General features: G+C 38.4%; 1 protein-coding gene across 5 annotated transcripts in view; it reads left to right on the top strand.

The window, feature by feature from the left end:
• Window positions 1-23187, top strand: part of HDAC9 (histone deacetylase 9) — a 283155-nt gene that overhangs the window by 66712 nt on the left and 193256 nt on the right. For 4 of the 5 annotated variants that reach the window (XM_075143615.1, XM_075143619.1, XM_075143617.1 and 1 more), the window contains exons 6-10: window positions 6885-7016; window positions 9838-9953; window positions 15669-15791; window positions 18191-18401; window positions 18818-19035. In XM_075143615.1, coding sequence (XP_074999716.1) covers window positions 6885-7016; window positions 9838-9953; window positions 15669-15791; window positions 18191-18401; window positions 18818-19035 — 800 coding nt within the window. The remainder of the gene's footprint in view (window positions 1-6884; window positions 7017-9837; window positions 9954-15668; window positions 15792-18190; window positions 18402-18817; window positions 19036-23187) is intronic. The other variant, XM_075143616.1, reaches the window with a different exon arrangement.

Raw genomic sequence — 23187 nt, 5'->3', positions numbered from 1 at the left:
ATTCCTACATCTAACTCAATAAATCATTCCTAGAAAGACAATACTTGTTTGCGTGGGTAATAAAATAGAAATTTTATGTTTCATACAGACTGCAATGAATAACAAGGAAAAGTTAGATATTTAAAACAGCTCCAGGGAATATTTCATTTTTGAACCTTCTTTAGGAAATCAATGAAAATTTGCTAATCTTGTTAAATTGGCTTCCTTAGCCTGAAGAGAGCTGAAGGGCTGCAAGATCCCCTCTAATCTAATTAGCTCTTTTACCATGTGTTTCACTAAACGTGTTTTTTTATTTAGGGAATAGATATTTACCTTATGAATAAATAGAGCATTCTACCTTTTACAAAAGTAACATAAAGCAAAGGACTAAAGGGTTTCACATACGACCAGCACTCCCCTTAAAGCGAATGGTTGTACAGGAAACAGTTTTGGTAGATGCTGAAAACACATTAGGTGATGCAAGCCAGAAGAACAAAGTGTCTCCGTCCTGTACTGCTGTATCTGGTGCTTCCGCCTCGTTGGGACCACCCAGTGGTCAGGTCCATGTAGTTCTGGGAGGAGCTTTAGAGGGCATCTGTAAATAGCTTTCAGTCTCATGAATCTAATTTAAAACTCTTTCAGAAATGGCGTTTTAAATTACCAGAATTTAGAAGTCATTGAACCTACTGAATTGTGCTACACGCTGGTATCTCCCAGTCTGTCAGCCAGTGGGGAGGATGTCCCACGTGTTCATTGTCTAGTATTGTCTTCTATCAGGACGTGGCCTTCTACAGCAAATGTCAGTCAGTCATGTATGAAAACAAAAAGTCAGTGCTCGTCTTGCCGATGCCTAATATATTCAGCTACATGGACATGGCTGAAACAGTCTGTGGCTGCCTACAGGAAGCCAGAGCAGAAGTCAGAACCTCCATGCAGAGCAGAGACTATTTACATGTCTGCAAGAACCACGTGCAGCAGAGGAAAGGCTGTGAGACCATCAGGTCTCTCAGAAGGACAAACTCATTTGCAGCTCTCCACAAAGCAGCTGAGGAAGCTGGAAACAGTTTTGGGACCTGCCCTAAGTTCTCTGCCTTTCTGCCTGGCTTTGCCTGCATTCATAGTTCTAGCGAGGAAGCCCAGACTATCTCCTGATTTGTCCTTTCTGATGGTGCGTAGGAGTATCTTGTGCCTTTCATTCTACTTACGTCCCTGAGGGGGAAATTGGGAAGTTTCTCCCTAGCCTCCTAGACTAGCTACTTAGGAACCTTAGATATGCCTCTTTTGGCTATTTTCGTTGGTGCAGTAGTGAGGTGGGATTTGACTTTTTCCTTGATCTCCAGGTCCTGCCATGGTATAGACAGGCAGGCTGCTTTGTTACTTATGTATATTACCACGGTGTCCGGGAGCCCCCAGCATGGACCAGGAATCTGTTGTGCTATGCAATGGACCCAATGAAATGAGGATCTCTTCACAGTGTTTTCTCCCATTCTGCTCCTCCTGCTTCAAGTGAAATCGCAACAGAGATCTGAAAGTTATCTCGTTATCCACATTCAGTATCTTCTTGAAAATTCTCAATTGCCACAGTGCTGGAAAGAAACTTGACAAAGGATAAGGTACTGGTATGCTGGCAATACCACTATCGTGCTAACCGATACCATCTCATTATTTTCTCTTGTACCTCTGTTGGTCTGTACCCATACATCATCTTTTTGATCTATAACTTAGACTTTAAGCTGTCTCAGGCATGGCCTGTCATGGTTTTGTGTTGTAAAGCACATAATGCTTATCTGTGCATGGGTCTCTAGTGCAATAGTGTAAAAAATAACAACCTATGTGGTGTGAAAAAAGAAAGATTCCTTGACTATGTATTTCTTTATTGATACTTGTTAGTTATAAGGCAGGAAAAAACAATTAATAACTCCTGCATGGAGTACAGCATAGAATATATTCAAATCAGTATAATAAATGACCCTTCAGAGCCTAAAAAAGTGACAGCTAAAGAAATAGAGAATACCAGTGAAGATTTACTTTAAGATCATGAAGTCTTTGTTTCTTAATTGTTTCTGTTGATTTAAATACATTAGAGAAGTCCAAGTTATTGTTTCAAAATGATCTTAGTGATAACAGCTGGTGCCTGGGCAACAGGGAGCAATTTATCATTCTCAAGATGTGAATTTTGCCGCTGTTGCTCGTGCTGTTTTTGGAATCTTTGTAGCCAAATTTAGCATCATTTACCTCGACTGCCCCACAGCTTTTTTAAGCCAGCCTGCCAGCAAGGAAAAGGAAATGCTTTCACTTTAGACCCTTTCGAAGTCTGGACAAAAGCTCACTTTCTGTTCTTCAGGTTTCCTATATATGGCTTTAGCCTCAAGATGAGGACCTGCTCGCTATGCACCCTCTCCCATCCCCCATTTCCTGCCTGGGTTCATTAAACGCTGATTTGAAGTTGGCACACGTTCTTCTGATACAAAAGTAGTACTGTGTTCCAGGAACCATCAGAAAGTAGTGCATTATTATCTTTTACATTCCCTTCATATATATGTCCTCTGCCCATGCGTAGAAAGGATTTTTATCCCTCCTTCTTAAATATCTCTGTGTGTTTAATAAAAAGAAACAGTAAAGCAAAGCCCTGTCAAAAAAACCTCAGCTCATTTGGGAGCAATCTGGCCCCAGGCTATATTCTTTAATGCTAGTATCTGCAAATTGCTAATATTAAGCAAAGTGGAGTATAGGACATAATGACTTCACCAAACCATTTTCCTATCTCTCATGCTTGTGTTTCGGTATCAGGTTTCTCAGGAGAGAATAGTTTTCTTTCACCTGAGCGATGATGGTTGTGATGAAATTAATGTGTACCTATATAGAAGCCTGTATATTTTCCATTTTTAACAATACCGTTACTTACTTCTTTCCTGCTATATGAAGCCACCATAAAGATGAGAAGAATCATTGAGACGCCGTCTTTCTTCTTCTTCACCTAGAACCAAAGTTCTCAGTTCTGTAGAGATAATTACAAGTCATGCCAAGGACTTAGGTAACCAATCCTTGGGTTACCTGTGATATCTTCTGTTGTTGTTTAAACTAATACTTTCTGTATCTTTCATACTTTTTCCCACTTAAGTCATTTAAAGAGTAATACCATATCATTATTACCAGCACTAAAAAGAGAATAAGCCAGGTAATAGCGATGAGACTGAAAAAGCTATATTAATGCAACATCTCATTATTCCAAATTATGCTGCAGAGTTACATAAACAAAGTCATTTTCAGGCTAGTCTTTCCCGAAGTCCACTCGAGTGAATCGCTCAGATGGGTATCAACTGATCCCATTGAGATCAATGACATGGGCTTTGATGGCCTTCAGAGAAAATAGCTGTGTCTTTTTATTTTCTTTGCAACAATACACTCTCAAATAATATATTTTCCCTTTCTCCATGTGGGAGCTGCTTGTTCCAAAGTGCTAAATGTAGTAGAAGTGCAAAGATTTGTGGAGCAAAGAGGCTAGGCTAATAGTGACCAATTAGACCAGTATCAGATGTATACTTGTTCTTAGCAGGATTTTAGATGAATAGCCCAACCTACCGGCCTGCTGCCATGAAAACGTGCAGTCTTGTTTTCCTCATCTGCCACACTCCCAGCCACATGCTTGTTTTTCTCTTGTCTCTAGCTTTCTGGCTCCTTGGTCAGATGATTCAGCCCACTATAGTTGCAGGCATCTAACCCAGCAAAACCCACCTATTCAGCACCTCCAGCGCTTTAGAGAGGCCCTATTTCCTCAGGAAGCTGAGATACAGGACATATCCTTTATGGGGTAGAATTAATCTAGTTTTGAGTCCTGGACCCCAGTGGGATGCTTGGTGTACAGAAAGTTAGCCATGTGCATTAATTACCTTGCTAAGTCAGTGTCTTGGTTTATGGTTGAATCACCGCATAAAGTAATAGACTGCATGAAGGTCTTTTCAATGATCTTGTGGTATTAATGGAGCAAAAAAGGTTAATTCTCAGGGGCTTGTATCTGCATGAGGAAGCTACTCTGCAGCAAGCTGGTGAGTAAAGCTTTAGCTTCAAACGTTATTTGGCACTGGCTCCCCGTGTGACACTTCTTTTCCACATGGAGAACGCCTTTGGGTGATGAACCTAGTCAACCTTGGCAGTGGATTAATTACGCTGTGCAAAGGTGCTAATAATGTGCAGCAGAAATAATTACAGGGGTGGCTAATGCAAAACAGTTATTTTGAGCATTATCCCTCTATAGACCACTTCTAAGGATCACTAGTTGAAATATTGAACGTAATGCTCATTTGAAACATAAGGCAGATTAGTTATAATAATTCTTCACCATTTGCTACTAAGGGTTTCCAAGTGCCTTGCAAATACTAGGGGAACAATTTAATTAAAAAAAAAAAGTTTGAAAAATTTATTTTCACTTTTTGCTCACTTGTTTGCATTTCAGAGTTTAAAGGATTAAAATAATTTCTAAATAATCTCATATATATGCTTTGGGGCAGTCTGTGTGTATATCTATGTATTTACATTTATAATTTTAATCCACAGCTCTATCCTTGAGGCTTAAAATACTTAGTTTTGCCTTTTTAACTATCAGAAGACAGTTGACAATTATAGATGTGTTATTACTGCCTTCATGTAGGAGTGCACTGAAGCACATAGGATTGCTGTTGTGATCCATACCTGTTGCTTCAACTTCGGTGGGGCAGGATGGTACACTGACCTCTAGAGTCACACACCAAATCAGTGCCTCAGCCACAGACGAGTATCGAGAAACCACTCCCCAGTTTTGCATTTTGTCCATTGGAGCAGACATCCTCAAACTGGTTAAATGTATGTATTTAGTGCACTGAAACCTGACTTCTTATTGCCAGCCATCTAGTCCTAGCTGGTACCATGTTAGGAGCTGGTATTGTCTCATGGGAGACGTTCAAGAAAGCCAGTATTTGAAGCAAACACTCTTCAAACCTTTATTGGGAGGTTTATTTTGTAATTTTAAAACCACTCTTCTCCATGCCTTTTCATTTTAAAATTGATTATTTCCATTTAAAAATGATCTTCATCTTTCATGCAAGGGCTGTCTTCTGAGATGGCTCATAAATTCAGACATTGACATCAAAGTCTGCTTTCTCTGCTTATATGATTGATTCAGATGCAGAATATGATGGGAATGTGGTAAAAATAGAAAGGCAATCGCTGTGACTGAGCATGAAACATTCATATAGAAGTGGACCATTTCTCCAGTGAGCGTTGCAGAGGATTTGTATCACATTAGTTTGTCACGGGTATGGAAGTACTCTCCTAAATTTTAAGAGTACGGAATAGTATAAATCAAAATAACCATAAGTGCAAAAGGAGCGAGCACCTTTTCTTTCAAATGTCATTGCACCTGGGTGAGATCTGTGGTGAAAGCATGTAGTGTAATCTTAGCCCATCGTTATGTTTTATATTTTTAGTTTCATAGCAAATGGTGTCTTAGCAAACAAGTCATCTGTTCTCCGTCACTAGAACCGTTGGTCTTAATAACTGATAGTAACTGATAAAAAGGAAATTTCTTTTTAATATTGTTGTTATTAAAGTTTTCCAGTGTTTTGCTAGCCTGTGTATCTTGGTCTGAAATGCACTCAAGGCACAGGCCACTTAGAAGGGAGCACTTGCCAAGAGCGATGCAGTACGTGCCAAAGGCCAGCGCGCGACTGCAGGTTACAGCAGCGCTCCGGCGGAGGTGCAGCCCCTTTGCTCTCGCTTGAGCGTTTCTAACGTCCCCATCCCTGAGGGAACAAGTGGGACAGCAGGAGACCGATGTGTGATATTACATGCTGGGCAGGGACTGGAGTTAGAAGTGTGGGATTGAGTTCTTGCCCCGAAGTGACAAAGAGTATAATGAAGATTTCGTTTATTTTGTTTTTTCTGCTAAATCTTGCTCCTTCTTGGGGCTGAGCTTAGGTCTGTGCATAGGAGAGAGAACTGATCCCAGTTTCCAGCTCTCTCTATTTTGAGATATTGCTTGGCCAAGCCTCAGTTCCAGAAAGGGAAATATAAACAAATTCTATTCACAGTTATCTTTCACTAGCTCTTAGCAGTCTGTTTAATAGAAGGTTTACTTAAAAGAACAGATAAGTGAGTACATGAAACATTTTATCATGCTAAAAATATCACAAAATAAAAAGCACAGCAGAGCTTCATCTCTGGCCTTCATGTAAAAAGACCGTGTCCATTTAGGAAACAAAGGTGGAATTTGCCCAAGGTGCATTAAAGATAATCCTAGGTTTTCTGGGAATCAATCCTACTTCTTCATTTTCAGAGCATATATTTTTCTGTGTAAATGTTCTTAGGACACTTTCATAAATCTAGTTGTTTGGTGTGTTACTCAGAAAACATTGAAATTCTGGGCCTAAAATTGCTGACCAAGAAATGTTCTGCCAGCAAGGCTGGTCGTAATTTATAATTCTAAGAGAAATCAAAAGGCACCAGTGGAGGCTTCTCTCTATTTCTGTCATCAAACCATAATCCAATTATAAGGTTCCAAGTTCCAAGCTGTATTTCCATTCAAGTTTTCACCTACAAGAAAGATAAAAATGATGTAAAATGAAAGTTGCATTCATCTTTAATTAATACTTACCATATTAACAATAATTAATGGGTAACTTCAGAGTTGAAATGGGATGAGAAAAATACTGGGATCCAAAACTTTTTGGCTCTCTACCTCTCTTTCCTAGCCACCAATCTGAAATGGAGTTGTATGAGGAGCAGTAGGATGGCTGGGGAGGATGGGCAGTAAAATCTCTGCCTCCAAGCCCTCCTTGGATCAGATGAGGTCCTACAGGGAATATCAGTGGTGCCTGACACAAAGCAGTAATTTGATTTGTAATCATTTATTTTCTTCTCTTCATTTCCAGCTTCAGAGCCCAATTTGAAGGTACGTTCACGGTTAAAACAAAAGGTGACAGAAAGGAGAAGCAGTCCTTTACTCAGGAGGAAGGATGGAAATGTTGTCAGTTCATTCAAGAAGCGACTCTTTGAGGTGACAGGTAATTAAGAATGGAGAAATTGAGTCTCAGTTGCAACTGCTCACAGAATAGTGGTGGTATTTTGGAATTTAAACTGTTTGCTAAACAAAAGATTGTATCTTGTTTTTCTGCTGCTGAAAAGAAAACCATATTAAATAAATGGTCTTGTATAAATAGGTTGTAATCTACAGCTTTCTACCACTTACTAAAAAGTCATACTTTCAAACCAGCTTGGAAACAGCAAGTTCAAGAACAAATAAATGGTAGACTGTTGGTGGCAAGGGACATCAAAGGAGAAAACAGGAAGAGGTTCTTCCCTTAATTTGTGTCTTCTGTACACGGACAACATTTTGGGTCTTGCATCTCCCACTTCCCATCTCCCAAGGAAAATGCAAATGCTAATACAAAGCGCAAAAACACCTATCTGGTATTACTTAGGTTAAGCAAGGACATTTTGGAATGTCCTATCCCTCTGGTTTCTCTTGTTTGAAAATGTCAAGATTAGTTGTTTTTGATCTAAGGGCTTACTAAGCTGTTTTTTGAGAAGAAAGAGTTGAAACGTTTAAATATTCAGTGGCATATTGTTGGTCATAGCAGATATTAAGTATTCTTAATAATTGAAAGGGAACTTTTAGCATGTAAAAAATACAGAATTATGCATATGGGGGGGATTAAAAGGGGAAGAAAGCAAAGTAAAAATTTGTCATCAAGTAGTATTTGTTTTCAATATTTTTCCTGCCCTTGAACTTAAAAAGTGACAGGGTGGATGAACCATGGATGCTAAGGCTTTCTTTCACATGTTTGGTATTGCAGAGCGGTAAATTTTGTCACGTATATTATTATGCAGAATTGCACCCAGTTCCCTAACATCCTAAAGTCCTCTCATTTTTAGTCCTTAGGATTAGTATGCTGCCAAGGCCCTATCTGTTGATTTGAAAGAAAAGAGCATTTACAGTATTTGGCCTCATTCTGGCGTTTCTTGCTTTGACTTTGCACTGATATTTGGTAGCTTCATGGCGTGTTCAAGTGATGTTATAATCAGGCCATATAGTTATGCAACCAACTTTTACTAGTCTGTCAGACATGTATCTGAATTCACTGGGTATGTCAGAATTATGTCACACCAAGATGGAAATATAACGCAACGTGAACAAATTCACGTCAGTGTTCCCATTCGTGCAGTTCTCTTGACAACTTTTCACAGTATGTCATGTGTAAAACTGGGACATGGATGTAAATGTAAGTATGAAAGTAACTAAATAAGGTAATTTCTCTGTAAATTATTTCCAGATTAGAATTTTTTACAGCTAATTTATTACTTCCATTTGCTGAAGCTCTTATGAGATACTTGATCTCCACTTCCTTAGTTTTAGCTGATTTCTTTATATTTTGTGCACTCACAATTAAGGTATAAAGTTAAATACTTAACCCAGGAATTTTTTTCTGCAGCCATTGAAAGAGCAGAAACCTGAAAATAAATGTGTTCTCTTCCTAGCTCTGACAATAATTCGGAGCCTTACAGATTGCCATTATAATTATTAATATCAGCTATATGACATTTTGCACCTTTCATAATCAAAACTTCCCTGATCAAACATTTCTGGCTGAAATCTCCTGAGATCTGGCATTTTCTCCTTTTTTTTTATTCTTTTAACTGAAAATAGCCCTTTATTTAAATGCCTCTTCATACAAAAAGTGCTATTGTAATTTTTAAAAAACTGAGAAAAAAGAATAAGTTTGTGTTTCTGCTCTGCTGTGAAAACCAGTGAGAATACAATGCAAGAACTTTACTGGACCAGTTAGCATAGCTGGGTATGGATTCAACTTCAGTAAATTGAAGTCAGCTCTAGTAGGAAAGAGCAGCAGGTCCAAGAAACAGCTAGGAAGTCTCCCGGTAATTTCAGTCAAAGTGAAGGTATATTTTTGCATGTGAACTGAGACAGAAGGAGTGAAGAAGCAAAGAAGTGGCTGTAGAATATTTACTGCCACATTTAGATATTAATTATTTTAACTTCTTGAGTATTTTAATTTGAAAGCTATCACATGAAACAGGCTTACCTCTACTAATGCTGCACTCTTCCATCTTTAACCTTGTTAACTGTTTCCATTACATAAATCTAATTTATATCAGTGAAGGATTAGAATAACTCAATACAACAACATACAACGAGATCATCCGCTTCGCTTTTATCTTAGCAGAACTTGGGAAATTTTAAATCAAGATAACATACAGCCCTTCAAATGATATTTTAAGATTTTTGTATGCTGTAAATATTCCTTCATATTTGTACCAAAGATGTAGTGAAAGTGATGTATATTTTGCCATTATTACTTGCATATGTAATGATTAGTCCGCAACGGACTCATCCCCTTTCTCAACAGAAGGGAGATGGCAGTAGGCCTCATGAATTGATGACATGTTATCGTGACCTTTGCAAGCCTGCTATCTCTGTCATTTTGATCTCTTACAGAGGCAGGACTCTGCAATTAAAAAGAAAAAGTCTTTCTTTTTTTTTTACTCATTACAAGTTCTGTGTCTGTATCTCTGTCTGATACTAAGTATCATACCATCTTTGTGGGAAAAATAAATAGTAAATTCTTCCTTTGTGAAGCAGACAGATTAGAAGGGGAAAGACCAAGAGTATCTTTCCTCATTAGCACTGTAAAAGGAAAACCAAAAGAAATGGAGGATGAATTAAAAATCTTTAACGTAAGTAAATAGCATAACCGATAGATACTTTTCAACAGGAAAAAAACCCTGTGCTGTAAAGAGTATCCAATTAATCAAGATCATGTATTCCTTTCCAGTGTGAAATTCATGTATGCTTCATCTGTTTTTCAGAATCGTCAGTCAGTAGCAGCTCCCCTGGATCAGGTCCCAGTTCCCCAAGCAATGGTCCGACCAGCAGTGTAACAGAAAGTGAGACCTCAGTTTTGCCATCTAACATTCAAGCTGAGGTAAGACTCTCTCTTTATTGGGTAGACAATTGCTCAGGTTTCTAGACTGGAGACATTTGAAACTTCAATTTGATCATACTCACAAGCAGAGTAATTGCAGAAGATGTAATTATCAGGGGATGCCAGGACACTGCAGGCTGACATCAGAGTATGTTATATATGAGATACATCTCCATATATGAGATGCATGTTCAGGAGGCCAGCATATACGAGATACATGTTCAGGAGACTCTTTGGTAACAAAAGTCCAAACAAAAGCAGCAGTAATGCTACTGGAAGAGTGGGAGGGAGCTATGGAAGGAACTTGGAAGCATCTGTGTTGCAGAACATTACCTTCTAGGATAACCTGAGGAGATGCACAGTGCTGAACACTGATGACGAACTTTCACGTGCAGAAGAGTGATTTAGGCATTGGTGACCCTAACACATACGAGTTAAGGTGGTCCCAGGTTCAGATGGCTACTGAAATAGATTTGTTTAATTACATTATCAGAGTTAGGTGACTAAATCCTTTTTCACATCTGCCTTCTATTTTATTGTACCTCAGTTTCCTTATCAGGGCAGTACTTACCAACATAACTGACATGTCGGGAGTCTTGGATACTTGCTTTGTAAAGTGAGATTGTACACAGAAGGAATCTTACCTACTCCTTATTCTGTTTCATACATACGTGCCTGTAACAACAGGAATGCAGATGGTAAATCAGTTGTGATAAACCTCATTTAGCACAGACGACATGCCTAAGTCATGCCTTCTGTGGCAATATTGTAAAGGGACAATAAACTGGTGCAACTAAGAGAGAATCAAATTCCACAATGTTCTGTATCCATGCCTATACTTACAGCAATTCCTGCTTTGGTGGCAAAGTTTTCTATTGTTGCTTTATGTTAGAAAAATTGCATAAGAAAATGTGATTTAACAGAGTTTTAGCTAATGGAGCTATTTCTTCAGGTCAGTGGCAGGACATTCACCTCAAAAAAACCTGGAATGGGCAGTTCAACCTCCAGCAGTGACTTTTCCCCATAATGAATTAATTGTGTGTGTGAACTATGATCCAGGGGGCAGGTGGGTGACCTCTGCACACTGATTAGTAGCCTCTCTCTGGCCCGTAACCAAAAGAAAAAAAAATTGCATTGATGGCTAACATGTGGTCTTGCCTCATAGCCCCTGTGTATGTGATTCCAAAGAAATTTAAATGATGCAGAGTAAGATCCATCATTTGGATTAGATCAGATCCTAGTTCAGTGAAATCAAATGGTATATTTTAATACTGGGAATTTTAGATAGAAGTTTGTAATATGTGGATGTTAGTGCTGTATTAAACATGAAATCTTGTCCAACTGGATCTTGTATTAACTTGAGAATACTACAAAATGCAAAGGGAATAATGTCTCAGACTGATACATGGTGCTTGTTACTTGGCATGTTATAGTTTCTGGACACTTGCCCACAGTGTTGAACCACCATCAGACATGCATACAGCACGGTCAGGCTGGCAATCTCTGTTCGGGTAGATTTGGAAAGGTTGTAGCAAGAACCAGCAGAGTTATATTCTGTTTATTAATAGAACACTGCATTGCATATCATTTGCCCTTTCTGTGCCAGACACCAGAAGTTATAGCCCCACCATACAATCACAGATGCTCAAATGAGCCTAAAAAGTTCCTTTAGATGTTGGGCTCTGCCTGCTGGAGTCGGTCACTTAGCTCGCTGGAAGCGTGCTAAGAAGCTGAAACTGCTGACTTCCATTTCTGGATCCGGTTGGGGATTTCTTTACTTCTCTGGTTACTTGACTGTTAATGCTGTGGTCCTGTGGACTCAAATATTTTTCCATAAATCTCAACTTCAGCGCATTTTGATTTCAGTGGGATTTTCTTTGGTAGTTTAACAGCAGCCAAACTGCTACATATCTCTTTTCTAGTTTAGCATTAGCTGCCAGCTCTCAAAGGCTATATATCTAATCAATTTTTCATCGGATACACAAAGTACGGAAGTTTCTAATAATAGGATAAGTGTTCCAAAATCACCCAAAATATCACTTGTTTTGCTGTAATCCCGCATGACTCACATTGCCGTTGTTTCATAATCATTGTTGTGACATTTGCAGTAAGTGGTGTGCTCATATCTGAGTGGGCGGATAGCCGCGGTTTTCATGGCAGCAAATAAAACACGTTTTGCTGGGGGAAAACAGGTTGCTATGACAGAGAGCCATTTACCAGTAAAACATGAGTCAATACCGTAAATGATTACACTCTAGTGCATAGACAGAATTAGAGCATTATCAGTAATGAAACAGATTTTTAGAGTATTTTTGCCATATCCATTTGCATAGTGAGACTTTTAAGTGGTTTACCCTCCGGAGCAGTCTGGTGGGTAGACATTTACATTTTTTTGAATGAACAAAAGTGCACTGCAAAATGCTACATTTTTGCAGATAAACTTTTACTATCACAGTTCCCTTAATGGTACTTTCAGTACCATTTGTTAAAACACAGGTCTCATTATATGAAACTTGAAAGTTAAACTCGAGATTTTAATTGCACCTTATAAATAAAATGCTGTTTTTATTAGGCCCAGTTGTCTCCAGTATCATCAAGGTTCACGGCAGTAGCTATTTGTCTCTTGTAGTATGCCGTACGCTTTCAGGTCACCTGCTGTGCTGCTGCTAAATCTTACTTGCATGAGAAATGCAAGCAGGATTGAGCCCCTGCACTGCACGTCCCTTGGGGTCAGAGGGACAACCTGCCTTAGTTATGTGAAATGATTAATATTAGGCATGGACAGCCTGGTCAAAAACCATTGAACGCAATGGAGAGTTTCCAGTTGGTGTAAGCGGGCTTCAGATCACTTTCCTTCTCTTGCATTTGTGCTTTGCAGAGCAGCATTTTTTAGAATATTGCCTGATTATACAGGAGACATGAATGACATACATGGCAGATAAACACGTACTTGATTGTGCAACCCCACAGCACTATGTTTCTAATCTCAGCTCCTTCAGGTGCTCTCTGCAAGTGGCTAGTGGCAAAATGTGTAGGTTTCCGACCAGCTGGTGAGGTTTGCTTCAAGTGTATGTGAAGAGAGTCTAATTAATTAGCAAAAAACCCACCCCAAAAGCCTTAAGAAATAAGAATGTAATTGTGAATATTCAAAGCTTTGACAACCTTACTGTAGCTCCAGTTTAGAAGTATTAAAGCCAAAATATTTGCTCTTCCCCTCCTAATGTGTAAATGTGCATATAAACATGCACACATGAAATAGGCGTTCCTGCTTCTCGGCAGGTCCCGGTGACAAAACAGAAGTACAATAACTAATCGTGATTACGTGGTGATCATCATGTACAGTTACATTTAGTTATTGTACTTTATTTTAAGAAAGAGGGTAACTGTTGACAGGATATTTTAAGTATCAGGAAGCAGGATCCATGGACCCAGTGAGCAAGTACATAGAGGAGGAAGTAGGGCAGTGGCTCTTGGGGGCAATTTAGGTGCCAATCCAAACCATCAAGTCTGCATGTAGGAGGAGGACCATGGCTTAGCCGTTGTGCTGCCAAATGATACTGCTGGCAACTCCAGTTTGTGCCACCATTTCAAGGTATTGTCAACTGCGTAAAAAGAGAAGCTGCAGCTGGGGTCATGCAGTTGTACCGCAGCATGTGCAGGACCCTAATCCACGCAGGTGGACTACTAAACTTATTTTGGGATATGAGGTTTAACTGACACGTAGGCTAATATTACCTGAAAATATTTTTAAAAATCAGTTAACTCCCCAAATGAAAATTACTGATTATTAGCAATATTAACAATTGGATGGAAATGCTCTTACTAATAAATTCCTGTTTTCAACATTAAAATCCCATGGTACATAATGGGATTGATTCTGCCTCATGAAACAATCATGCCTGACCTTAATGTGGGAATGTGCTTTGCTGCTATACACCTTGTCACTGTTATGTTTGTTAATTAAAATCTTAGAAGGTAATAGTAGCATACTGGAAACCAAAAAGGAAACATGCATTTTTGAAGTGGCTCTGTATAGATGCTGCAGTTACAAATTTGATTATATTCTAGGAAGCACATTAGAGCTGCTGCAGTGTCCTTTTTCAGTTAAATCTTTGTAGTCTCCCTCAATAATATCTCCGTAGTCTTGACATACTTGGTTTTATTCTTGGTCAAAGGTGGATGTTATCAAGGCAAGACACTGTTAGCCAGGAATTAATGTAATATACAAACGAAGCTTCTTTGTTTCGTGTGCTATCTGTTGACGTTCCCTAGGTACCAAAAGAAAATTACAGAGATAGACTTCTACTGTTATTGTCTCAGTGATAGGTCGTATCTCCAAACAAACTATATGAGGAAGGTTATGTTTTGGAATAACATCCTGTGTTTTTGTGCTTAACCACTTTTCATTGATGGTCTGAAGTTGCATTGTATTAGCACAAAGTATTTTACAGAGTTAATTGATATTCCAGGTTTGTCCAGGGGAAAATCTACAGCTCCCCACAACATGCTTGACAAGTTATTATATTTACTTTAGTCAAAGCCCGAGTGTGCAGTATCCCTCTTGGAGGTGGTCTATTATTGGAGTCCCATATGCTTTTTGTTTGGGAAGAAAGCAGTCACTGTGTCATACTGTTACACAGGGTATTCTTTTTCAAGGATGTTGTTCCCTTGGGGACCATATCATGCCAGAGTTCCTAAGTCTAATAAGACCTTTGTAGCTCTTATTGTGTTAAAGTTCTGGGAGGGAAGCAAGAGTTAAACAGAAAATGTAATTCAAGCAACTATACTAGACCACATGTTGAAAAACATGACTGTTAAAGCAGAAAGGCAAAGGCTTCAAAAAGATTCCTGTTGTGGTAATGTAACTTTTTATGTTTCTTCCCAATGAATCTTGAATGGAAAGGCAGAGGGTGATCTTTGCAGAATGTCTGGTTTTACTTGACAGTAATTAAAAATATATCAGCAATTCTATGTCCTTGAAAATGGTATCACAAGGCTTCAAAAGAAGTGTTAAAGATTTTAACTTGAAGGGAATTAGGAAGGCTGTGAGGGGTATCCCACCATCAGAGAATGATAGGACGCTGGTTTGTATATATGCATATATAGAGACAGTACATTTTTTAAATGACAGATGTGGCAATCTGCCTCACTTTCTACCCAAAATTCCCATGTCAATGGAAGTAAATAATGTTCCTGAAACATCCCCATATCACAATCTGGGCAAGAAAATACATGGACTAAGTAGAAACCACATTTCATACCTTACAACAAAAATTATAATAACCATGGTAAAGTAAAGGTCTAATGCGTCCGCATTCGTGACACCTTTGATTCGGCTAGATATACTCCTTAATTCATTGGCTAAATTCCCACCAAGTTTCTAGTAGTGAAAGTGCTGTTGATGAGAAGAACTGATGTTAAGCTGATGAGAAGTTGATGAGAAGAGATGGTCTAGAAATCCTCAAGGTGTCGGTTTTGCATAGAAATTTGATTTACTAACCAAGGAATAATCCCAGACATGTATCAGTTGCTTTCTTAAGAAATATCAACAGCTTTTTCACAGGGACAGTACTTTTCCTTATCTGGAATCCCATTGGGATGCAAACCAATGCATGATACGTAACGGGCTTTCAATATAGAAGGATAACGAGGATAAAGTAACCAAGATAAAAAGCTTGGAGATTATACTTCTGTTGTTTTTCCCCTTTATTCCAGCATCTGGTTTCACAGCAACGCCTTTTGATACAGGATGAATCAGTGAACTTACTGAGTCTGTACACATCCCCTTCTCTGCCCAACATTACTTTGGGACTTCCAGCAGTACAACCTCAAATCAGTGTAAGTGACCAGTCTCGAGCCTTCCTGTCTACTTTTGCTTCCAGAAAACCTACTTTCTGACTATTTTCTTTTTTAGCATTTTGGAACGTAAGCAATTCTGAGTAGGAACCAGACCTTTCTTTGCATTGGACAACATCTGAATATTTAAGGGCACAACCTGAAAGCAATAATCATTCTTAATCGCAGATAAACAAGTGTGGAGCTTAGCTAAGTATGCGCCACATGCATAGCATTTATGTCTGCATGTCAGATAACAGATTTCAGACATGGTGAGAAGTATATAAGATCATTTAGTATAAAAGTTCAAATTATATGATCACCCCTACCTGGTAAAGTACAGCACCTGTAACATTTTATGAGATTCCAGTAGCAACCTAAGCTGAGCTGGAGCATAATAGGGGAAGAATCTAGTATTCCTGCAGCTGGGTTTGTTATTTGAGGGGCTATCAGTCAGACAAATAAAATCGGTGATATGTGAACAACGCTTAATATTTTAATGACAAGTTATATTCATACGCCCTTTGTTCAGTCTTCAGCAATCACCTTTATTTGGAGCTAAATGTTAAATTAAGATGTGAAATGTATGAAAACACAGACATGGCATGTATGAAAATCCATGCTGATGGATAAGAATCTTTAGATCTAGTCCAAGTTACAGTAACCTAGAGGTGAAATCTGAGGCTCAGAGAAAAATCTGAAAATTTTGCCTCTGGTCAAAACTTAGCTTTTCTGATTTCCAGCAAAAAAAGTAAAAATACTGATATAAGTCATATGGTGGTTCTATAGCGTAGTATATAAATTCTGAAGAAATTTTAGCAATTTAAATTACTTAGTACGTGAATTGGTAACTTCTATAAAAATACTAGGGGTGTAAGTACAGCTTTCCATGATGTAAAAAAAAAAAAATCTATACAATCCACTATGGTTTGTAATAAGTGCTACTTAATCCCAGTGCTAAATGTAGTTTCAAGTTAAAGTTTCATGTTATTTTATGGCTTTTTCAGTACATTTACTGTTCTCACCAATAATATATTGCTGCAATCCAACATTTTAATATCAGATATAGAACTTTGCAAAGAAAATTGTGTAAGCTTTAAATCAGTTCTCTAGAAGCCTTTCATGAGGTATTTATAAGCAAATTATTGTTTTTAAGGGATGGAAAAATTGAACTGATCGTGAGAAGTAGTGCTTACTTTTTCAGACGATATAATCAAAAATTTCTTAGCTATTTCACAAAAAATATAACTAGCTTCAAAATAATTTTATAACATTAAAATGGAAATGAAAATATGTTTAATTTTCTCATTCAAATCATATGAGCTATTGATGTGGCCAGCCAGCACCAAATATTACTTTTGGCATTAGAAAAAACAAAGGGGTTGATTTATGCAAGTAATGTTTATTGCTGTTACCAGAATAAGCAGTTGCAAATTGAATGTAAAGTTTACTTTGGTATTTGTTTTTCAGGAAAGGGTGATAGCAGAGTGTGAAGTAAGCATACACACAAAAAATATTAGTGAAAACCTTGGTTTGCCTCATTAGAATTTATGGAATTTAGATTATTGGAGATACTGTTTTTACCATGACTTACCATAAGTGGTTATCTGCAAGCCTCAACATGCTTATTTCTGTTAGGTTGTTATTCTTGATGTAAAAATTGTTATTCTGCTTTAACTGCCCTTTTAAGAAATTTTTTTTTTTAAACTAAACAAAGGACAAAGAAATATAAAGTACATTTGCAATGCTGAAGAGCCAAAACTTCCAGAAGCTTTAAATCAATAACTGCGATTTATAAGGGCACTTTAAAATGCCACACACATACCACAGCTCTTGATGATTCTGTAGATGAGAGTTTAACTATACAAATTTACTTTGCAAAGGGTAAAACTTACATTTGTGCTGTCCTTCAGGGAGTCAGGGAGTGCTCCAGGAAAAGTAATAGCTTCCCACTACTACAGGTAATTATTTTGTTTTGCTGATTGGCTTGCTGTCTGATGGAAAGTTATGTGAAAAACCAAGCCTTGCCTATTCCAAACTCAATGGAAACTATTTCCTCTGATCCCCTATTTTCCTGTGCAGGAGGCTGCGGGAAGGTCTTTAGGAATTTTAAGAATAGGTCCTGTCTTTTCATTAATAATGTTCTAACTAGTAGTTCCTTATGCTTTGGCTTCTGTTACTGATTTTTTTCAAGTGGTTTCATTACTCAGTTTCTCACCGTGTTACATTTAACTGGCATGTTCTTCCTCCCTTTTCATCTCACAGTCAAAGTGTAAGATAGGGATGTTAACCTTTTCTTCTGTATGTATTCATAAAGTATGACATAAGACCATCTAATCAAGCAGAGATATAAATGGCCAGGTCCATGAAAAGCAGTTACCAGTGCCGTTGTTTTTTGACAGGCTTCATCGTCATTCAAAGAAAAGCAGAAGGGGGAAACCCAGTCGCTCAGACAAGGAGTGGCCTTGGCTGGACAGTATGGGGGGAACATTCCTCCGTCCTCAACTCATCCTCACGTTGCTTTGGAGGGAAAGCCAAATAGCAGCCACCAAGCTCTCTTGCAGCATCTGTTACTGAAAGAACAAATGAGACAGCAAAAACTTCTTGTGACTGGTAATGATCAAGGCTTCAACACAATAATAATTTAAGATGTTTTTAATGACATTTGTATTCACATTAAACTAAATGTGGTAATACAGATACTATACCGATCCTAACCGTTGGGAAAAGTGGAAGGGTGGGAGAAAAAAGGGCAGCATCTTTGTTTTCCCCCTTTAGTGATTCTACTCCAGTCTGTTAGCCTGAAAGAATTCAGTGATTACAGAAAAGAGAAAATGATTACTTCATCACATTCTTTTGCAGCTGTTGAACTTCCCAGTGTGGCGAGGCACGTGGTACACGTCCCACTGCATCAGCTCTGATGCAAAGTTCTGCAATATACACCCCTCTTCTCGCTGAAAGCTTTCTCTCCTATTAGAACTATTAGTTTGTTGTTCTTCACACGGGAGTGAAATGTCCCTGTTTTGCAGGAGCGGTTCCTCTTCATCCACAGTCTCCTTTAGCAGCAAAGGAGAGAGTCTCACCTGGCATAAGAGCTGCCCACAAACTGCCTCGTCACAGGCCACTGAATCGAACCCAGTCAGCTCCTCTTCCTCAGAGTACTTTGGCCCAGCTGGTCATCCAGCAGCAACATCAACAATTTTTGGAGAAGCAGAAACAGTACCAGCAGCAGATCCACATGAATAAGGTGAGTTCCCAAAGTAAGGAATTTCCAATAAACGTAAAGGTTGAAAACTAATAAGGAAGTTTAGGTAGGTACTGGTGCCATGTGGTCACGGACAGTAGACAGGTTCTTGCACGAGTATCTTGTTTATGCATAGTTGGTGTATACATTTGTATAGATCTTCAGCTTCTGAAATACGCTACAGAGGTAATCAGTGGTTCTTGACATCAGTAAGAATACAATACAACAAAATAGAGTTCAAAGCATCTTACAGGTTTAAATTACAGGTGGTTTCCTGTTGAACGGTAAATGATGCCTTGAAGATTACTAGATTTCTATCCAACTTTTTAATGGGTACTTTTGAGCTTCAGCAATCATTCCATTCAGCTGCCTTTGAATTGTATTTTAAGCTTTCTCATGGTGGACTAGTACGTGGAGTAAATATATAACTCATTTGAACTCAATCAGGTGATTAAATTTATCTTTTTTGTGTAAGAAACTTATTAAACATCTGGAGAAATTTTTAATCAGCTTTTATCAAACCAACTTTTTCTCTGTAAGTCAATTAGTAACATGAAAGTTTGTTATCTATATGGCAATATAAAATCACTATATAAGGAGAAAGAGAAGAATGTGCTATTGCTAACATCAGATAGAGAGTTGAATTGTGCCCCTCTTTCCCTGTAGAGTAACACCTTATTCTGAGGGGGGAGAAAGAAGAAAAGGGACCATCCATTAATAAACAAAGAGCAGCAGAATCTAAATAGATTTCTCAGGAGCTAATGCTTCTGCAACAAGTGTGATTTTGAGCAGCTGTTCTCTGCTCTAAAATGAAGATATGCAAGTAATTAAATGCTTTTATCTGGAGAACATTTTTCTGCACTTACTACATAGCTTTCCAAAAGTGGTTTGCTGCAGCTCCTCTAGGAATTCAAAGATGTTAGTCATGCATCTTTAGTTGTCTTCTTTTATTTGAGGGTTACTTAATAACTGTATATAAGAGGCAATGGCAAAGAAGAAAAGATGAAAAGCGGGCATTCAGCCCTTGAACCCAAGAGAAAAGACAAAAAAAGTCAATCCACCTTACTGGGTGAACTTCCCAGGGGGTACTGATTCTTTGGAATCTACTAAGAATTCCCAACAAAATTAGAAACAAACCTAGAGTTTAAGTACATAGTTTGTACAGTGGTTTGGTTATTAAATCTTGTCTTAATTAGGAAAAATGAAGACCAGAAAACTTCAAAGTTCAGAGCTGATCCTTGCATGTTAACCCCTCTCAGCTTGGGTGTTTTGATTACTCAACTAGGACTCCAGTTGGCTTTTCTTTGAGTATGCATTCCATATGTTTAATCAAGATGGCATATGTATATCTCATAGCCTCAGGTTTTGAAAATATTTCACCTGCCCTCAATTGTCTGAAAAGAAAAGAATTTTTATCGGTAAAGTACTGAGTCTTTGTGCTGTTTGTGGGTATTCACTACAAACCGATCAGTTCGTGCATTCCTCACGAAGCAAAGAACCCCACTGACATGTTTTTGTTAGATCACATGCTTACTGACATAAATTATACCATAGCACTTGGGGATGTGTGCTGTGGCATATAGGTACGTTTGTCCTGAATGTGAAAATTAAGCTTGAGTCGCGTAATCATATTCTTAGTCACATAGGACTAGGAATGCATTGCACCTCACAAGAGCTAGGCTGGCTAAGGAAGTAAAAAGACTGCAGTTGGTTTGGGCTAATGCTTGTTTCTTCTGAGTTAAACTGCAATGAAAATTAGTTTCATTGAGTTAAGGAGAATAATTCCCTCTCATACTTGAAATACGCTTTCATTCTCATATGGTTATTTGTGATAAAGAGAGAAAACCATTCCTTCTTTTGAAATGTAGCTTTTATTCTCTACAGTATAGGCTATACACATGTGCAGATAGTAGAAATTTAAGTTTATCCTGGGACCTTTCGCTGCCTTGAACCTCCATAACCTACTTCCTTTGCCCCAGTAGCTTCTCAGTCTCCTTTATCCCTATCCCAGAGCAGCTAGCCTTCATCAGGAGCAGAGTAACTCATCAGAGCAAACACCTGAGGAGGAATAGGATCGTGCTGCAGCCACAGAGGCAGTGGGTTATCTGAGGATGCGGGTGGTTTATGAGACTTTACAGTTCTACAGCACCGTTCTCAGAAGAACCGTTCTGATGAATAGTACTGAAAAATGTCAGTGCTCTAATCATGTATCTGTCCTCTGCAAGTATACAGAAAGCCAGGGGGCTTTCTTACATACTTAAAAGAAGAAACCTGATTTTTAAAAACTGGAATTTAAGGGTAGCCCATAGACAAGAGAGTGAAAAAAGGTCAAATCATGGAGTGGCTTTTAAGTACTGAATTTAAAACTATATTCTTTAACCCTTTAACTTAAAGGTTCAGATTGAACACCGGTGCCAGTTGAACTCTGCTAGCATGGTGGAATATACTTCGTTCAATCTTAAAACTTACCTCTATTTACAGTTGAAGTTATTTGTTTGTTATATAATTTGCATGGCTTTACAATCAAACTTAAACTCTGCAAGGCAGAGTTATTTGGACCTTAAACCAGTAGATATTCTAGATCATGTAGCAAAGCAACCCAATATCTTCTCATTTCTTAGGACAAGTTTGGGCATGTATCAAGTGAATACGTACACTTGTTATTTTCCGTTGTTCTGTCCCTTACTCTTCTGTTCATAGGCTGTATAGTGAAATCTGCACAGAGGTATAATTGCCTCCTTTTCAGTCACAAAAAATGAAGGGTTTCTTTTAATAAGGAATACTCAAACATTCTCTTAAAAGTTTTGGTGAGAAAGACTAGAACGATTTTAAGCTGACAAGACTATGAAATGCTAGTTGATCAAGAGCTTAGAACAGCTTTTTTCCTTATGTTTAGGACTTTAAGTACTTAAGGCTTTAATATATTTCAACTGAACCCAGTATTTGAATGTTTGCCTGAACTAAGACGGTATGGCATGTGTCAGCACTCCCTGAAAACTGTTTTTGGTCAGATCTTTTTGGTGGACATATAGGTGAATCTTGCTGTAACAACAAAAAGAGGAAGAGAGCAAGTTTCTCCCCACCCCATTGATCTTGTATTTATGTTGCATTAAAAAGCCGTTTCTTTTCTCAAGGAATATACTTCAGCAGCCAGGCAGTGCTGCTGTGAGGGTGATAACAAGCAAAATCTCACATGGGTCAGAGGTAAAGAATTCCCCTGGATCATTTCCATTCTGAAAAGAAACAAATCATTGCCAAGAGGTGTGCCTCTGTCCTTAATAACAAAGAGAAGATCCCCTATGGATTATTTCTGGTCAGCTGTCATATGCCAGGCTTTTGATGTGGGAAACGGTATACGTCTCCACTGAAGTCTGACATTTATACCTGCGGGATCTAGTATGCTGACCTTCTGAAAACATTCTGCAAATGTTGACATCCCATCCAAAAGTAGGTAGAAACCTTTGTCCCAGCTTTCTGGGGAAAAAATAATAATGAATATGAAGTAACCTGAACTCCGCTTGTCTTAGGGAAGATCGGCTTTGCCGTTGTCAGCTTTAATATACTTCTGTCCAAATGACAGCTTATTTCCTCATAAGGCCCTTTGATCACCATTGCAGATCTTCATTCTGCTCAATAAAGGGAGCCCAAAGTCTGAAACCCCCAGTTAAAATTATTGCAATCGGGTACCAAAAGACCACTACTACAATAAAAACCTTAAAATCTTCATGTTATTTGTGTATCTCTGTATCTAGAAGGCTTTGACCCTGCCACATGGAGAAAAAAGGGTGATTTTGATGTAACTAAGTGCAAAGCCCCTAGCAGAAGTCTGCATTCAAGAATATCTCAGAAATCATAATGTGAAGAGTACGTGAACAAAGCCCTCTGTCTTTAAAGGTTATTTTTGTCATGTATGATGAATAAAGGCCTGCCTGCCCTGAAGCTAAACTAGCACTGTCTTCACTGGGACCCAGATTTTATTTGATCAGTGTGGGAACCCTACAAGTGTTCTTAAAATAATGTATTCGTAGCATTTTGACAATTTGTTTTCAATGGTAAAATCCTCCTCTGTATTGGAGTAGTAAAGGTTAAAATAATGGGGCAATTGGTAATATGCGCTAAAGTATGGGAGCAGTATGGATAATGTTAAAGCTTAGA

The sequence above is a fragment of the Calonectris borealis genome, chromosome 2, assembly GCF_964195595.1.
Source record: "Calonectris borealis chromosome 2, bCalBor7.hap1.2, whole genome shotgun sequence".
In the NCBI taxonomy this organism is placed as follows: domain Eukaryota; kingdom Metazoa; phylum Chordata; class Aves; order Procellariiformes; family Procellariidae; genus Calonectris; species Calonectris borealis.
This window is presented reverse-complemented; position numbering and strand designations above follow the sequence as displayed.